At 39.7% G+C, this 19,024-nt stretch overlaps 1 protein-coding gene across 1 annotated transcript; it reads left to right on the forward strand.

The window, feature by feature from the left end:
• Positions 1-475: 475 nt before the first annotated feature.
• LOC139119142 (long-chain fatty acid transport protein 2-like) lies at positions 476-18,758 on the forward strand. The gene is made up of 10 exons (XM_070682795.1): positions 476-594; positions 2,298-2,869; positions 3,550-3,765; positions 4,180-4,335; positions 5,109-5,233; positions 5,702-5,896; positions 6,566-6,656; positions 10,612-10,810; positions 13,047-13,144; positions 16,724-18,758. The coding sequence occupies exons 2-10, from the start codon at positions 2,398-2,400 to the stop codon at positions 17,032-17,034; spliced, it is 1,863 nt and encodes a 620-aa protein (XP_070538896.1). The 5' UTR covers positions 476-594; positions 2,298-2,397; the 3' UTR covers positions 17,035-18,758.
• Positions 18,759-19,024: the final 266 nt, after the last annotated feature.

Consider the following 19,024-nt stretch of genomic DNA (forward strand, 5'->3'; position numbering starts at 1 on the left):
GAAATTGTCAACTTCAAAACCTACGTCCATATCATGCAATGACAAATTCAGGCCAGTTTGCTGTTTCTTTTTCTGGAGCAAGAGTTTGGAATGACATACCTTTCCATATAAAGTCCACAAACTCTCTCCATAACTTCAAACACACTTTTAGACAATATTTGATCAATCAGTAACAGATTTCACTTTTGCCATGTAGTAATTTAGTGATCTTCTACGATATTGTAATTATTTCAGCACTTTTCTTTTATTTACTTAAAGAACTATTTGTTATTGTTATCATGAGCCCCCTTTGCTAACTGTTTTTTTCAGACAAGCTACCATGACGGGTTTGGGCTAGACTAGCTGTAAGCTATTTCCCGACTCCCCATTTACCCTCTACATTGTTATTTTCTCCCTCTCGAGTTCATGTGTCATGTAATTGACTTTTTCAAATCGGGTAAATAAACCAATTATTATTATTATGATATCTAACCCTAGTGTTGCGCATGCGTGTTGTGTTTATACAATGCCTAACCCAGAGTGTAGTGGAGTGTAGTCGAGGAACTTGCCTGACATACGTATGCTCGCGTATATACACGTATGATGCAAAGGGGCGTAAGTATATGGTAAATTGTTGTTCGTTCAAATGTGTTTCGGTTGTCGATTTTACTATGTACTCCAAATTTTACATGTATACGATGTGCACATGTGAGTTGTGCGTGTATTGTCACTTGCGTTCGGCATTTATACGTTACACCCCTGACGTTCAGGGTATGGGGTCATAGGAAAGTATTGTTGACGCCAACTGTTTTAATTGTGCTTCAGACAAGCTGTGTATTTACCATTTGGGTAAACCAAGCCTTTATTCTGAACCCTACTTTGACGGTATAAAATTAATACGTAGACCTTTGGTAAAAAATTAAATAATAAGGTCAAACTAGCTGCAGTCAACTTTGCCCTCCAGATGACCTAATTCAAACAATAGTCCGCTGCCACAACGAGCTAGGTTATAAGTTGAAGTCAAATATTTCTTGCTTTGTTCACTTCGTGGCGGTATGGTAGTCATAGTATGTGTGGTAAAGTTGGGTTGACGTGTGCGGTCACTTCAGTCATACTTTCATACACCTCTGTAATCGAAAGAAATGCCTATAGAGCCAAAGAAAAGCTCCATCGGACTAGCCAATATAGTATAAAGTTTAATATGCAGACTGTTCATTCCTTTGATTATCCATAGATATTGCCTATTTGTGTGATAGACATTTTGCTTTCCAAACTGATTGATAGGAAAACCTGCATGTTGGATACCGGCATTTTACAAATTTCGTTGTAAGTCCGGAGAGGCGTTGCCCAGAAATCCTGCTAGGTGACTCTCCTAGGGAAGGGAATCCAAGCTCATTTTGAAAAAGAGGAGTAGTTTTTATTCACGTCAGTCAGGCTGCAGGCATACCGTCCGTTAAAATCAAGTCTTTCGTGAAGTGATCGAATACCTCCGAAAGGTTTTTATCGGTTGACAATGTAACTCAGAACAAACTCATCAATTGAACACAACTTTCCAGTCCATGTCAGCAACTCATGCCAGAACCAGGGATTAAGGATGACGTTTCATCAGCTTTATCACAGAACAAATGGATTAACTGAACACAACTTTCAAAGGATAGCTAAAGGTTTAAATCACATAAACAGTCAATGTAAACAAGCAATGATGCCAAAACCAGGGACTACGGAACTGCAGGTTTTAATTCCTGCAAATTACACGTACGACAGTACTCGTGATCTCCCGAATTTTGTGTATTGAAAGCATTTTTGGTCCGATTAGCTTAAAGACTCGTCCCACTCTGATAAAATGTCTGACATAAGTAATCTTTAAAATATTGGGAACAGATGAAGCTACCAAACCGTAAAAGGGTAAGTGTATGTATGTATGTATGTATGTATGTATGTATGTATGTATGTATGTATGTATGTATGTATGTATGTATGTATGTATGTATGTATGTATGTATGTATGTATGTATGTATGTATGTATGTATGTATGTATGTATGTAGGTATGTATATATATATATATGTATGTATGTATGTATGTATGTATGTATGTAGGTAGGTAGGTAGGTATCTAGTTATCTAGGTATGTGTCTAGGTATGTATCTAGCTATCTATGTATAGGTATGTGTAGAGTGTTTCCACACTTTGTTCACTTTTATTCTGTGTTCGTACATGTATGTGGCATGTATACATATGCAGTTGAACTTCACACACGTGCGGAAGTGCTCACAGTATGTAACAGTAAATCCGTTATTTTTAATTCGCCCCATACAGCTGAGTCGGATTTGTACAAACGCAAGTCTTATATAATCGTGTTTAACAAAGACACACGTCGAGTTCGAGACAGGTGTCCGAGAGCTGCCTACCTCGCAACATGTCCTCAGGCAGTAAAACTGCAATCATTGCCGGCGTTGCAGCCGTAGCTGCCACTGCACATTCTCTATACCCGTATTGGTATCGGGACTTTACGTACGACAGACGATCAAAGGCATTCCGAGAGGCGCTCGCCAAGATAGTCGCATCCAAGACACTAATGGTCGACGTCTTCGAGCGGGCTGTTGATCGAGACCCTTACAAGCCATTCATAATATACGCTGACACGCTATATTCGTACATTGACATCGAAATTATGGCCAACAGACTGGCAAGCTATGCGAAGCAACACGGTCTGAAGAGTGGTGATAGGGTGGCAATAATGATGTACAACGAACCGGCCTTCGTGTGGGCTTGGCTGGGCTTCGCCAAAATAGGTGTCGAGTGTGCCTTAATCAACTATAATCTGCGCAGCAAGTCCTTGTTGCATTGCATTGAAATTGCTGAGGTCAAAGTCCTCCTCATCGGCAATGGTGAGTTCAACTATGACTGGGTTTTTCCATTTATCTTATTTATTCATCTATTTATTTAACTGCCTGTTCGTTAGTTATGGGTAACCTTGCAACCGGAAAATATGGCCTTTAGCTTGTAATTAAAACTTTTGTTTGCCCTCTGTGATTTAAAGTACATGAGACGATCGCGATTCAGAAAGTTCTCATGATTACAGGAAATGGGAATGATATAAATGTGTCCTTTCACATTGACTGTCAGGTAACAACAGGGTTGGTACCAAATAGAACGGGCAAAAACATAAACCAGTTTATATCGCCTTCTTGGCTCGCGAGGCTATTGATAATGAAGCCGTCCTACAAATAAATGATTAAACTTCTTTATTCATCAAGGTCCAACCATCTTATCGGGTATAGAGACCATAGTTCGTGATTTGGAAAATAATCTATGTCCTGGCGATAAAAGTTTTTTTTTGGTAGCGAGTTATCATTTCCGATACGAATTCAAATCAGCTTGACTCCTGTTAGTAACCTCCCACGGCATTTGCCTCAGAGGGTGCGCATTGTCAATCAGGCGAGTACAGCCATCATACGAAAAGTCTAAATAAATGACTCAACGGGACAGGCTTTATTCGGCGCTGCTCTCCATAATAATTGGTAATGACGTCAGTGGTTTACTAAATTTGCTGCATTTATCTGTACAGGGAAGGATCTGGTCGAAGCCGTCACCGATATCAAAGACCAGTTCAGCAACCCAGAATTAAACATCTGGAGTATTGGCAATGAATCAACGTCAGGCTGCATATGTTCCATAGACGACAACATCATGAAGGTATCCCACGACCGGCCTCCCTCACATTCCAGGAGCTCCGTGACACCAGCGAGTACAGGTGTTTACATCTATACCTCGGGAACAACAGGTACTTTTCGTCAATGTACTTTGTGGTTGAGCAAGGGCAAAGCGAGTATGACATGCGCACAAGACAGGAAGCTCATCCGATGTGGCCATCAGGAGATCTGTTAGTTTTTCTTTATACATGCAGCATGTTTCACAGTCAAAACTCAAATACCCCGGTATGCCCATCCTTCTGCCTGTCCCGATCGATAGAACCATACGTCGCTTGATCAAAGTTTTTATGTCAACAAAGGTCGATATTTTCCGTTTACCGAATAAAACAATGGTCACCTTTGTCGGGGAAGTCAAGTAGCCGAGCCTCAGAAATTGTAACCCGGGTGTTTTCACTTTTAAATGCACGACGTTCTGGTATTTTGCACTGAAGTGAGTGATCAAGCCATCTCTGTAAGATATTACACAGTATGTTTTTTTTCCTCAGGTTTACCAAAAGCCGCCAAATCTCAGCAAGTCCGGCTTCTCAACGCCTCCTTTGCTTTGAAATCTTTCATTGAACGTGAAGATATTGTCTACATTACAACACCTCTGTACCACTCCGTTGCATTTGTACTCGGTCTGCAGAATACCATTCGGGCAGGTAGGCCGGTTGCCAAGCTCATTAAAGGGATGGGGTCGTCCCGTCTGCGGCTGTGCGCATGGAACTCATACAACGGGTCTGTTGCTATGCACAATCCCTACATCCCTTTTGCATTTTCAAAATTTTAAAATTGCGGCTGTATCAGAACTGGTGACCGCCGCCGAAGCAGCTTACTAACGCGCAACCAACGTAATGTGGCAAAATCTTTAAGTGATTGGAAAGGTACAAAACAGATCTTTAAACGTGCATCAAATGCTGAATTGCTTCACATTTGCTCGACACTCATCGCCATTTTCTGGGAAGAGGCCATCAACAAGAAAGTTGCGCTGCAGCAGATGCGTATGAGACGACCCCCCCCCCCTCTTCCTTTTTAAAAACGGATGAAGAGAGTGGGCGACCAACATCTAGCATAAATAACTAAGAATAAAGAAAAGGGAACGAGGCATCTTTGCTCATGATTTTAATCACATAGGCTTTGAAACATCGCTTTAAAACTAACGTCAGACAGTAAATCTGGTATGGAAGTCAACGAAGGGATGAGATATGACTGCCTTGGTATGAATCGACATTCCTGAAACGTTACGACACCTGTTGCAACAGTGTTCTGCGCCATTGAACTTGGTGTGAAGTGTATAACCCGTCATTACACGGACATTTCCCCAACATTTTCGCAAAAATTAAAAGTCATGAACACACACACTCTCTCTCTCTCTCTCTCTCTCTCTCTCTCTCTCTCTCTCTCTCTCTCTCTCTCTCTCTCTCTCAAAACAAAGGTGCAACAACGGTGATGTCAAGAAAATTTTCGGTTCGCCAGTTTTGGCCAGATTGTTGTAAGCATAACGTGACCGCATTTTTCTATGTCGGTGAATTATGTCGATATCTGCTGGCCGCTCCAAAGGTAAGTCATGCCGCCTCATTATAAACTCTTTGAGGAAGAGTATTTTATTCAGTGTCGTGTAATATGGCGTTACATCTCTTAATGATGCTGGCACATATCGAGTCGCCCGGGGATTATGATGACGTAGAATTCCTGTGACGCAGTAGCTAAGTCGGTGTGTCAGCATGTGTGGCATTGCGAAGAGAAAACAAACAGGATTCGGAGCGAAGAGCTGGCAGGTGACATTGAGGCGAGGCTCCAACGCCGCCTTCCGACAGGCTAGGCTACATTTGGTCTAGTTGACATTGCACTGAAAAAATGAAACATGAGCCCGCAACGAGTACGTGCAATGGCCTACCAAGATCGGAGAGTTAAAGTAGCAAAGTTTCGCTATTGGATGCCTTCTCTTGATTTCGGCTAGACAAGAGAAATCCGACAGTGGAACGAGTCTTCAAGTTTCAAAATTTCAACACTCTTGGGTTTTTTCAGAGACCGGAAGATACCATGCACAAGGTTAAGTTTGCAATGGGTAACGGGTTGCAAGCGGACATATGGACCAAGTTCCGCATTCGATTCAAGATCCCTACAATTGTCGAGTACTACGCCGCTACCGAGATGCCCTTTATGTCCATAAACAGCGATAACAGAGTTGGTGCCGTGGGGAGGTTTTCGCCTCGGATCAAGGTAAGCCGCATAATGACTACCTAGGACAGAAAAATATAACGAGAACACATATCAACCAATTAAAAGCAATTACGCAAAATATCCAAAATACAAAGCTTTCTCGATCTAACGATTTCCATTATTAGATTGCGATTTCTTCGTTTATGCTTGTAACGTGTTTCGGTTTGTCCGAGTGCACGTTGAACGGTATAGTTAGAAAGATATACACAACTGTATTCCTTGCGCATGTCGCTATGATAATTGACTATGCCTGAATTGTCGCCAGAGTAGCTGAGATACCGTTGCGAATGCGCGTTGTGCGTGAACACGAAAAGGGGGAAATTAGGGTGCCCTGTTTCCACGTAGAATAATGGGATCACTACATATGGTTATTGCAGGTAACTTGTTGTTGTGTGTGTTTTCGGGTCTTTTTTATGTGATTTAAGCTTACTCATGAGTTGACTGGTGACCATAATTTTTTGAAACTTTCCTTTGTCGTGTGAGTGTCCTCTGCAACATAACCTCCTCTGTAGTAAGTTTATACTTATATTTGCAGTGAGAATGTAACATGTACTTCATCTCTTTCCTCAACTTTCTCCCCTTAGTTGGTTTTCCTACGAAAACCATCTGTCCTAAGTCGAATCGTTATTTCTTGCTTGAATAAGTATACCTTTCACTATCACACATCAGAATCTATTAGGATTTGAACTCGTGGAGTGCGACCATGCAGAAACCACGCCCATCCGTGATGCATCTGGACGGTGTGTACGTGTCGAGTTAGGTTAGTACTTTAAATTAGAATATTAAAATTTTTATTAATATTGTATATCGCAGGAAATCACCCGTTTGACTTTGATATTTCCAAACCAACCATTCGTAGAATACATCGGGATGCATATAACCCGAGATGAACAGTAAACACGTTGAATCATATAGGATCAATACAGCTCACAGAGCACCGATCAATTCATTGTAAGCAGTTAAGAGCAAGTTAGATGCACCTACAAACCCAAGTTCAAATACAGTGTCCCTTTCCTCTCAAATGAAGTCAAGGTTCTACAGTTCTATTTAGGTAGATTTGACATTTTACGTGACCTATTGCAATGTTTAAAACAGCCGTTCACCCACTCTTAAGCTTAACTGTTGCTTAGGAGAATGAGTCAAAACCGACATACCAATTAAAAATAAAAATTTTACATATTGCTATGTATCTAAGAGTAGAAACACAGACGGGCAACTTTAAGATTTATGAACAACGTCATCGTAAATATAATCCAAAAATACTGGCCATTGTACGGTGGCCCCTACACGCCACGGAACTCTATTACTTTTGAATATAAACTCTAATTTTTCTTGACAATATCTTTAATATTTGTAAGAGATTTTATTTCTCCACCGCAAACTTTTAATTTGTACGGGCAACTTTATCTTAACATTATCTTAACTTTAACTTCTCTAAAGTATTTTTAGTTTTAACCATAAACAAAATATGTTTCTCAAAAGTATTTTTCATTTTGTAAAACAAAAGTAAAAATTTTTAAGATAACAAACTCCCCTACACGTCATGGAAATTTATTACTTTTGAACATAAACTCATATTTCTTGACAATATATTTAATATTTGTAAGAAATTTTATTTCTCCACAGCAAACTTTTATTTCTGAACGGGGAAACTTTATTTTTGGGGTAAACTGTTTTTAAAAACTTTTAACAAAAAACACTTTAACTTTTAAAAAATAACTTTAACTTTGAACAAAATGTTTGTTTCTCAAAAGCGTTTTTTATTTGAAAAGAAGTAAAAATTGTTCACAGCAGAGTTGAAGATTTTTGCTAAGCGCGAACTGAGTTACTTAAATGACATAACCTTATGTCTTTAGAGCAGAAAACTTAAATTCTTAAAGAAAAGTTTTATTTTCCAAGAGTAAAATTAATTTCTTTATGGAAAAAAGATTTTCTCAGAGCAGCAAATTGAAATACAGAGAATAAAACTTTTTTCTCAAGAGAAATTATTTTCTGAAGACAACAAAACTAATTCTTTCAAGATATATTTTCTACATATGAGTGTGGTTTAAGAATTTGGTAAAACTGAACTGAGAAAGAACGAAAAAGGAAGGATGAAAAAGTCAAACTTACTTTTCTTCAGAGCGAAATTTATTTCTGAGAGGAGAAATATTCATGTGAGGGCGCAATTACCTATAATGCATAGCATCTCTTTCTAGCGAGAGTAAACATATTTTGGGGAAGAGTAAAACATTTTTCCGACGAGCAAAACTTTATTTTAACGGCGGCGGAAGTTAAAGTATCCCACCATGCAACACCCAAGTTTGATGACCCAGAGTCTCGACGTCTCCGAGACAACCATGACTGACTTCATCGGCGATACAGGCACATGCTAGCCCGGCCCTAGGCCCTAGCTGCAGTACAGTACCTCGAGGTTTTACCTGGGTATATGGGTCGGACGGTTTGCCGTACTGTACTGCAGCTAGCCCGGCCCTACCCTGCCTGCGTACGATGCTGTGTGTTGGGGCCGTATAATGCCGGGAACACACAGCATCGTACGCAGGGCTATGGGCACGGGCACGCAAACGAGTCAGTTCAACAGTTGCCACTTGTCTGAGTCCCCGAAGAACGGTTTTGTGTTTGAGTGATTCGTCCTGACTGCAGACGTTGTGCGACGGGATGGACCGCATTGGGTTCCTTCATTAGCTCTGCATGGGCTGTGTTTACCGGCGTTATACGGCCTCCCACCACATAACGCCGGTAAAACACAGCCCTGCCATGCAGAGCTATTCCTTCATCAGTTGCTGTGTTGTTAATGTTATGTTGTGTGATAGTCATCTTTTCTATAAGCCAGATTCGTAATTGATAGAGTCTTCGACTGAAACTGAACCTGGCCCGCCAGATTTGACCACAGTCGAGCGTGGTTCAATACAGTAGTTGTGGGTCCACAGCTGTGGTGTTTTCGGACGGGATATGCCTTTTACGGGCTGGTTGACTCTCACGTTTTTGACCCCGCAAACCACACGTGAAAGTCAAAACCAGTCCGCAACTGTGGTCAAATCTGGCGGGCTCGGTTCAGTTTCAGTTTCTATAATTACGAATCTGGCTTCTCCTCTTAGAAAAGATGAATATCACACACATTTGCTGTGTGTTACCGGTGTGATGTGGTGGGAGACAGTATAGCGCCGGTAACACACACCCCGGCCATGCATAGCCCTGCGTACAGGTCTGTGTGTTCCCGGCGTATAACGCTGGGAACACACAGACCTGTACGCAGGGCTATGCCATGCAGAGCTAATGAAGAACCCCAATGCGGTCCCGTCGCACACCGTCTGTCGTCAGGACGAATAACTCAAACATAAAACCGTTCTTCGGGGACTCAGACGAGTGACAACTGACCCGCGTGCCCGTAGCCCTGTGTACGATGTTGTGAGTTCCGGCGTTATACGGCCCCAACACACAGCATCGTACGGCAGGGTAGGGCCGGGCTGGCGTGCCCGTATCGCCGATGAAGTCAGTCATGGTTGTCTCGGAGAGCAGATCGTCCATGTAGCCGACACGAACACGAACTGTCTGATACCGGCTACCAACTCAGAGACTCTGGTCATCGAATTCGGGTGTTGCATGGTGGGATACTTTAACTTCCGCCGCCGTTAAAATAAAGTTTTGCTCGTCGGAAAAATGTTTTACTCTTCCCCAAAATATGTTTACTCTCGCTAGAAAGAGTTTGCTATGCATTATAGGTAATTGCGCCCTCACATGAATATTTCTCCTCTCAGAAATAAATTTCGCTCTGAAGAAAAGTAAGTTTGACTTTTTCATCCCTTTTTCGTTCTTTCTCAGTTCAGTTTTACCAAATTCTTAAACCACACTCATATGTAGAAAATATATCTTGAGGGAATTAGTTTTGTTGTCTACAGAAAATAATTTCTCTCCATTGAGAAAAAAGTTTTATTCACTATATTTCAATTTGCTGCTCTGAGAAAATCTTTTTTCCATAAAGAAATTAATTTTACACTTGAAAAATAAAACTTTTCTGTAAGAATTTAAGTTTTCTGCTCTAAAGACATGTACATAAGGTTATGTCATTTAAGTAACTAAGTTCGCGCTCAGCAAAAATCTTCAACTCTTGCTGTGAACAATTTTTACTTCTTTTCGAAATAAAAAACGTTTTTGAGAAACAAATATTTTGTTCAAAGTTAAAGTTATTTTTTAAAAGTTAAAGTGTTTTTGTTAAAAGTTTTTAAAAACAGTTTACCCCAAAAATAAAGTTTCCCCGTTCAGAAATAAAAGTTTGCTGTGGAGAAATAAAATTTCTTACAAATATTAAATATATTGCCCAGAAATATGAGTTTATGTTCAAAAGTAATAAATTTCCATGACGTGTAGGGGAGTCTGTTATCTTGAAAAAATTTTACGTTTGTTTTACAAAATAAAAAATACTTTTGAGAAATATATTTTCTTTATTGTTAAAACTAAAACTACTTTCGAGAAGCTAAAGTTAAGATAATGTTAAGATAAAGTTGCCCGTACAAAATTAAAAGTTTGCGGTAGAGAAATAAAATCTCTTAAAATATTAAAGATATTGTCAAGAAAAATTAGAGTTTATGTTCAAAAGTATAGAGTTCCGTGGCGTGTAGGGGCCACCGTACCATTGAACAGTAATCTGATATCAAAATTCTGGCAAGTTTTTCACTATCGCTGGTATTTCTCACCGCTTTCCCATACACCTTCAGGTAAGCCGGGACTACTCATTATACCCTCCACACAACGCTTCCAGTTTACGGGCTACCGCGGGGACAAGAAACTGTCGGAAAAGAAAATCCTTCGCGACGTCTTCAACGAGGGCGACATGTACATCAACACTGGTGATTTGCTGTTTTTAGATGAAAGCTACTACCTATTCTTTGTAGATCGACTCGGCGACACGTTTAGGTAATGAGAGCCTGATTTATTTGTTATGCATTGAATTTCATTTCACTTTTTGACACTTTATTTGATTTTGTTTAATGAGGGAAGACTGGTTAGCTATACAAAGAGTTGATCTCCCAGGGGCCCTGAAACTAAAAAACCTAACAGGCATAAACCTAAAATTTTGATTAGTCGATAAATTTCGAAAAGAAAAAAACCATAACCTTAAATGGACAAATACGAAATGTAATTAAAGTCCTGGATCCAAAAATCTTAAGCAAAAACCAGCCAAAAGAGACATGCGTATCAGAAATCTGTATTTTTAGTACCCTGTATTGCCCATGTATCTAAACAAAAAAAAAATTAAGTCGGCTCAGCTACTGGTAGCTACTACCCTTTTCAGTAATAGAGCGCGAAGCCACTGCAGTGAACTGCAATAAAACTGCTCACACTAATTAGTTTCAGCTGTAGCCAGCTGGCAAAGTCGACAACATTGTATGTCCCATGCAGACAGTTTGTCTGGGGAAGTTGAAATAAAAAAAGATTTGTACATGGACCAGTGCATGGTAATGTTACATTGTATCTTAATCTTGAACACAGGGTGCCAATCGTAAACTCTAATTTACAACTCGAGCCTCAGACAGAGCTAGTTTTGCCTTTGTACAAGCAGACTTTTTGGTCTTTATCAAGTAGCCTTGTTCAACACCAAAGTGGCCACGGCTACAGCTGAAACTAATTAGTACAAGCAGTTTTATTGCAGTTCGCTGCAGTGGCTTCGCGCTCTATTACTGCAAATGGTTGTAATTGTGAAAACTAGCTCTGGTCAAATGGCTGTGACGCACATCGACATACTGTAGTGAAACATTACCACCATATATTAAGGTAGCTTACACGTTTCAAGGATATGAACAAGAAACATATAGTTTCGTTAATTCATCACGTAAATATGCAATATTTCAAAAAGTCCCATGCATGGTGTCAATTCAAGAATCAGCGGAATTCTATTAGAATAGTGGCTCGCAAATATTGTGGCCCAGGATTTCACTCATCATAGCGTTTACAGTGGACGTGTATTTCAATGTTCTTGTATGTACATAACCTTTATTTATTCATTCATTTATTTTTTTAATTTATTTACTTATTCAAATTTTGACCATGGTGATTCAGCGAATTAGAAACCAAGAGTAACCACGTGCATTGAAACGCACATGACCACTGCCTCTGTTTTACCCCTATCTGTAACAATCAACCCTATTTGTAACAAAACCTAATTTTCAAAAAAACTTTGCCGTATTTGTTGAAATCTTAATGAAATATGCATATTTGTATGTTTAGGGGCAATTTTCTTTTTTTCCTTGTCGAAACTCATTTTTTCTGAAACTGCTTTTGTTACAAATTGGGTTGATTGTTACAAATAGGGGTGACATGTTTATCCCTATTTGTAACAATCAACCCTATTTGTAACAGACCTAATTTTCAAAAAAAAAAATTTGCGAAATATGCATATTTGTATGTTTGGGGGCAATTTTCTTTTTTTTCCTTGTCGAAACTCATTTTTTCTGCGGAAACTGCTTTTGTCACAAATAAGGGTGACATGTCAACCCTATTAGTGACAGTCAGCCCTATTTGTGACAATCAACCCTATTTGTAATAAAACCTAATTAAAAAAAAATCCGTATTTGTTGAAATCTCGATGAAATATGCATATTTGCATTTTTGGGAACGATTTTCTTTTTTTTTCCTTGTCGAAACTCATTTTTTCTGAAACTGATCGTCAGATTAAATTTCGTTGTACAGTTCCTAGGGATAAGAGGCCTACGCGTAAGATATAATCAAGTTACCAATTTCGGTAAAAAATGTCAAAAAATCTTGTTTTCTGACAGAAATCATACTAACCCTCCATGGGGGTAACTTTTGTTACAAATAGGGATGACATATCAACCCTATTTGTAACAAAAGCAGTTTCAGAAAAAATGAGTTTCGACAAGGAAAAAAAAGAAAATTGCCCCCAAACTTACAAATATGCATATATCATTAAGATTTCAACAAATACGGCAAAGTTTTTTTGAAAATTAGGATTTGTTACAAATAGGGTTGATTGTTACAAATAGGGGTAATACCTCAGTGTTGAGTATATATAATTAAATTCTTAACATTAAATATTGATCGATGTTGTCAACATAGTGTCCCTAGTTCAAAAGGTTCCTCAATATTTCTTTTACCTGGTACATCAGTTTTTATATGTTCGACTTCGGAACAGGTGGCGAGGTGAGAACGTAGCAACCACCGAGGTATCTCAAGTGCTGACGTCACATCCCGGAGTGCAAGAAGCGAATGTGTATGGAGTCGCCGTTCCCGGTAACGTACTTCTAAATTTGTATTCTTGTCAAACGTTAAAAATCGTACGTACCCACGAATGTGTATCGATCGACAAGCCTATCTCTGTAGAGAAATGCCGCGAGAGTTTGGAAAAGTTCAACTTCACGCGTTATTTCAAGGGCGTCAATGTTATACGAATATTACTTCTTGCTCAGTTTAGCAAGACTTTCATGCTAGATATTGAGTCACCGCGAAAAAATGCGATCACTTTCGAGGACAAAAGCTTCAGACTGACATTGTAGAGCTCAGCATGCTAGAAAGATCTGTTAGGACACAAAGAAAATCAGTATATTATATAATATACCTTAATTTTGAATGGAATTTGAATGTTTGTTTAATATTTACTTACTTAATTTCGTGTTTGTTCGCTTACACATGCGCACATTTCGTTTGATAGTTAAGAGCAAAACACCGCAGAATATTCATGAGAGCTGGCTGTTTCTTTCAATGCACTGTTCGATATTGCTGAGAACTGTTTGACATGCATACATTCTAGGTGTTATCGTACATTTGTCAAAAGCTAGCGATTACAAAAGGTCTGCTCAACATTGTTGACGTTTACAACTTAATTTTGCGCAAACTTCATGTGAACATTAATGTTTTCTATTGACAAATACACTCTTGCTTTGAAGCAAATTGCCAGACAATGGTTTGTTATCGTTTGACAAACATAATTTTCACTGTCAGTTGTAACGGAAATGTACCAAAGCTTAACCGATTTTGGATAATAGGAACGGTGTGGTTTAAGTTAACACGATTGGAGCTTATTTGGGACAATTGGATTTTCATATTTTGCAAATTTCTCAAAAGTGTTAGATGCCATATAGCTAAATGTTGTAATATCGCAAATTACTCATAAAAACAAGTGTGTAATAGAAAAAGAAAAGCAGATAAGAAAACATTTGTAGATTAAATCGACATTACTTCACCATCCAATTATCCCAAATTAGATCCAATCGTGTTACTTATACATGTCCAACACAAAGTTTGATTTACCGAGTCAAAGAGTTTATGTATGTATAATATTCTTATTAGATCCAATTAGATCCGATCGTGTTACTTATACATGTCCAACACAAAGTTTGATTTACCGAGTCAAAGAGTTTATGTATGTATAATATTCAAGGTCTCAAATCTGTAGTGTAACTTAAGATAACTTGTAGTCATGTGCAATTTGCTCATTTTGTGCCCAGTTAAGCGATGTGTATATTGCTTTGGTAATGTTTGTGTATGGATGTGTTAGCGAGTATGTGTGTGCTAGTGCGTCAAGGACCCAACAGCGTACGTTACGGGTTCGAACCCCATCGAAATCTTACTGTTATTCGGTGTTGCAGCCAGGACGCGCCCATTTGAGCATTCCTTTCTGCAACAATGTCCCCGAAACGGAACCTGTTGTCCCGATTTATCGCATACTGCGGGTCACCTCTGGCGCACTCATGAGTCAGACTGTTTTGGATGTAGTCAGCAAGTAATATCTGAAACCGACGGTGGCTTTTGATTTGCTTGACTATTTTGAGGCTGTAAACAGTATATGTGTGCTTATGGAGATGTTATTAGTCTAGTCCCACTGAGCTCTGATTGGTAGCAGATAAGGTATATTTCCTACAATTGCCTGAAATTTAAGCATAGCGACGCGGTCCGGTAGTTAGGATTTTGTCTTGTGAAACTAATTTTAAAATCATACGAAATTTGATTGAAATGACTCACGTTGTCCCAAAATATGCAAAATGTCCCCAAAATAAAAGTAACGGTAGTGGGACACAGTGTTCCCCAGTGGTTGAAAGGTCTGTGAAATGCCCATGTTGCAAAATCACAGAAATACAGTTGATGGTCTATAAAACAGTTACATTCATTTCTTTTTTCGTTTAGCGCGCGTGATTATGAAATGTGGCAAAAGAAAAATGCAATGTGGGCGTGTCCCCCGAGCCTCTCCAGTCGACTTTTTTCGGCTTTCCGAAGTTTGCCCGACTCCGTATCTCATAACGGGAAGTAAGTATTTCACACCTCCGTAAGCTCCCACGGGGGGTAACTTCTAGGGTTTCCGCTTACATGATCAGGACAGTGTCCTCCTTCACTATGGGAAGACGTTGTTCTTTTGGTGGCTGTGACAGCGGCAAGAACATGAACGGCTCAACTGTAAACTTTTTCAGTGTTGAGTGTTTGAACCATAATGTGCTTGTCTCTTCTGGTTCGTACGATCGGCCACGGTCCCTCGGCTGAGCCTGCCTCGCTACTCGCTACACAGAAGGTTGGGACCGCAGTGCAAATCAACTGCATGAACACCAACACTGAACGTTGTGACTGCCACTTATAAAATGTAGTAGTCTACAACACGGAACATCGGGACCGCAATGCAAATCGACAGTAACGTAAATGAGACCGTGATTAAAATGATACAACACGGAGGTTGGGACCGCGATGCAAATCAGCTGCATGAACAGCAACACTGAACGTTGAGACTTATACCATTACTCATAAAACGAACAACAACACGGAACGTAGAGATCGCGATACAAATCATGGAGGTAGAGTCCTCCCTGATACAAATCGACAGCAACACGGAACGCGTCGTTGGGACGGCGATTAAATTGAAGAACAACGGGGAATACCGGACCACGAGGACCGCGATGCAAATCGACCGCAACATGGAATGTTGAAGACCGTGATTAAAATGCACAACACAGACCATCTAGACCGCAATGTAAATCAACTGCAACACCGAACCTTGTTGCCTCGATTAAAATGCGTATGTCTGCTATGTATAGCAAAAGTTTCAATTCTCGCGAGCGAGCGTTCCTATGCCTGCTGTACACTAGACAAAATGACGTCAAATTTATCGCGAGGGCTCGATTGCGTGTGTCAAGTTTCAATTCTCGCGAGAGCCATTTATGCATGTTGTACACTAGACTAAATGACGTCAAATCTCTCGCGAGACTTGGCTCGATTGCAAATATGTACGACGGAAAGAACGCAATAATACGGAAGTAGACACAGTTTTTGTGAATCGCCGAGAGAGAAGCGCAGATTAAACAATAGACTAAAAAGCCACGTTTTTTCTTTATTTTACCATATTTTTTCAACAAAAATCAGTTTTGCCACTGTGGCGAATTAGGATCGATTTTTTTCGCCACTTCGGATTTCGATTCGCATTGGCGAAAGAACGTGGCGAATGGGCAGCACGAACACTGAGACTGTTTTGTTAGCGGATACCGGGCAGAGATAAGGCGGCGTTGGACCGCTATTCGATGTAAATGAACACACCTGTGACGTCACAGACGGCCAACCATGATCCCCGCTGCGGGCGTGACCTGAGTGTCGCAAAATGACCCCATGAAAGCCGCGCATAGAAATATAAAAAAAATTAACACTTGCGCGTACTTTTAGGTCGCAATTATGTTGCGAGTGTAATAGTATTGACCCCCTGGAAGATATTCAGTCACATGAACGGGACCATTTCACCAGACCTTTAAAATCCTGGCTGCGATACAGTGTTCCTTTCCAATTCACTTTCGTCAAAGTTTCTGATCTATAACACGAGTTTCATGAATTATTTTGCAGGTCACAGCGGTCGTGCTGGCATGGCAGCAGTGATTCTCAAAGCCGACATCCAGAACTTTGATTTCGCGCAGTTTCACACGTACGTCCATTCCAGGCTGCCCTCTTACGCCGCTCCGAAGTTTCTGAGAATCGTTGATAACTTAAACGTCACGGGTACTTACAAGTACACCAAAACTGACCTCGTGAAGGAAGGCTTCGACCCAGCCACGGTTAAAGACGACATTTTCTTCGCCGATGCACGCAATAATTCATACTCGAAGCTAGACAACGAGGCGTATCGGAAAATTGTCAGCGGAGTATCACGTCTTTAAAGCAATACACAATGTACACTCTGAATTCAATATACGTAATACATGTATCAAGAATCACTGCATATTTCATAACATATCAAAGTTTATGAGATATAGTTATTTCGAACAATATGTTCTTGTAGTTATTTCCAGTTCACAGATATACTACAAGTTTTAATTCAATGTTTATTCATACTGGTATTCCATATCAGCCAAAATATTAACTCCAAATTTCTTGTGTCGCAAATCATTTACCAAAAGAGACCTTAGTGATCACATTGTTCAGAATCTACAGGCAAACGTTTCATCCTTCTGTCAACTTGAAGAAGAGCACATTCCTGCGAGTCGGAAGTGACGTAAACGTCCATCCATACTCTCCTCGTTCATGAACTATTCTCTTTCATAACCTGTAAAACCTCTGGGTTCGCCATCTTTTTTTTTTTTGAAATAGTTAGTAGAGAAGCAGATTACCTTGTAAGACAATTTATTTGATAGTCATAATAGCTTTCACTGTCAAAATAGCTGCCATCATCAAAATAGCTATCATCATCAAAATAGCTACCATCGTCAAAATAGCTGTCATCCTCCAAATAACTGTCATCCTCAAACAATGAACTATCACCCTCAAAAAAACCGTGACTGTCATCGTCAAAATAGCTGCCATCATCAAAATAGCTGCCATCATCAAAATAGCTGTCATCGTCAACATTACTGTCATCCTCAAAACAATGAACTATCACTCTCAAAATAACCGTGACTGACTGTCATCGTCAAAATAGCTGCCGTTGTCAAAGTAGCTGCCTTCATCAAAATAGCTGTGATCGTCAACATTACTGTCATCCTAAAAACAATGAACTGTCATTTTCAAACTAATCGTGACATTCATAGTCAAAATAACTGTCATCGTCAAAATAGCTGCCGTTGTCAAAGTAGCTGCCATCGTCAAAATAGCTTTCATCGTCAAAATAGCTGTCATCATCAAAATAGCTATCATCGTCAACATAGCTGCCATCGTCAAAATAGCTGTCATCCTCTAAATAACTGTCATCCTCAAAACAATGAACTATCACCCTCAAAATAACCGTGACCGTCATCGCCAAATAGCTGCCATCATCAAAATAGCTGCCATTGTAAAAATAGCTGCCATTGTCAAAATAGCTGCTATCGTCAAAATGGCTATCATCGTCAAAATAGCTGTCATACTCCCAATAACTATCACTCCCAAAACAATGACAATCTAAAACTATCATCGTCAAAATAGCTGCCATCGTCAAAATATCTGCCATTGTCAAAAGAGCTGCCATCGTCAAAATAGCTGCCATTATCAAAATAGCTGCTATCGTCAAAATAGATGCCATCATCAAATAGCTGTCATCCTCCAAATAACTGTCATCCTCAAAACAATGAACTATCATCCTCAAAATTACCGTGACTGTCATCGTCAAAATAGCTGTCATCATCAAATCGGTACCCGCGTCTGTCACAGTATGGTAACTCTGAAAATAAATCGATTTTATAGAAAGGAAGGTGGATTAAACTCACAGGTTTCAGACTTGCTGGAGTAAAGTCACTGTGACCAAAACGAGAGTTTACAACTGCAAGCGAGTGGAAGAAACTTCTTTTAACCAAAGTCTTCTATAAATAAAATAACTGAATTTGACTTTTATACAGTTAATGTGATGCTAAGTGATTTTTTTAAGAAATTGAATTTTTCATTAAAGAAAGTCACGTGATTTTTCGCAATACTATAAGTTGTCAGTAGTTATGATTATGTCAAAGACAGTAGACACAGGATTTCAGTTATTCCGATCGGAATGCTTAAAGCCCCAAAAGCTGCGAATTTTATGCACTATTTTCATGCTTTTATTTCCAAACCAAAGTTGCCTCGTGTAAATGTGCTTACTGAAGGACATGTATAGAAGTATCACTTCTTGCTGATTTGGACCATGCCTACACGTTTGAACAGGTTGAATAATAAACGGGTGCCGCACTCATGAAATGGCGCCCCACG

This window comes from Ptychodera flava, chromosome 19 (assembly GCF_041260155.1).
Source record: "Ptychodera flava strain L36383 chromosome 19, AS_Pfla_20210202, whole genome shotgun sequence".
In the NCBI taxonomy this organism is placed as follows: Eukaryota; Metazoa; Hemichordata; class Enteropneusta; family Ptychoderidae; genus Ptychodera; species Ptychodera flava.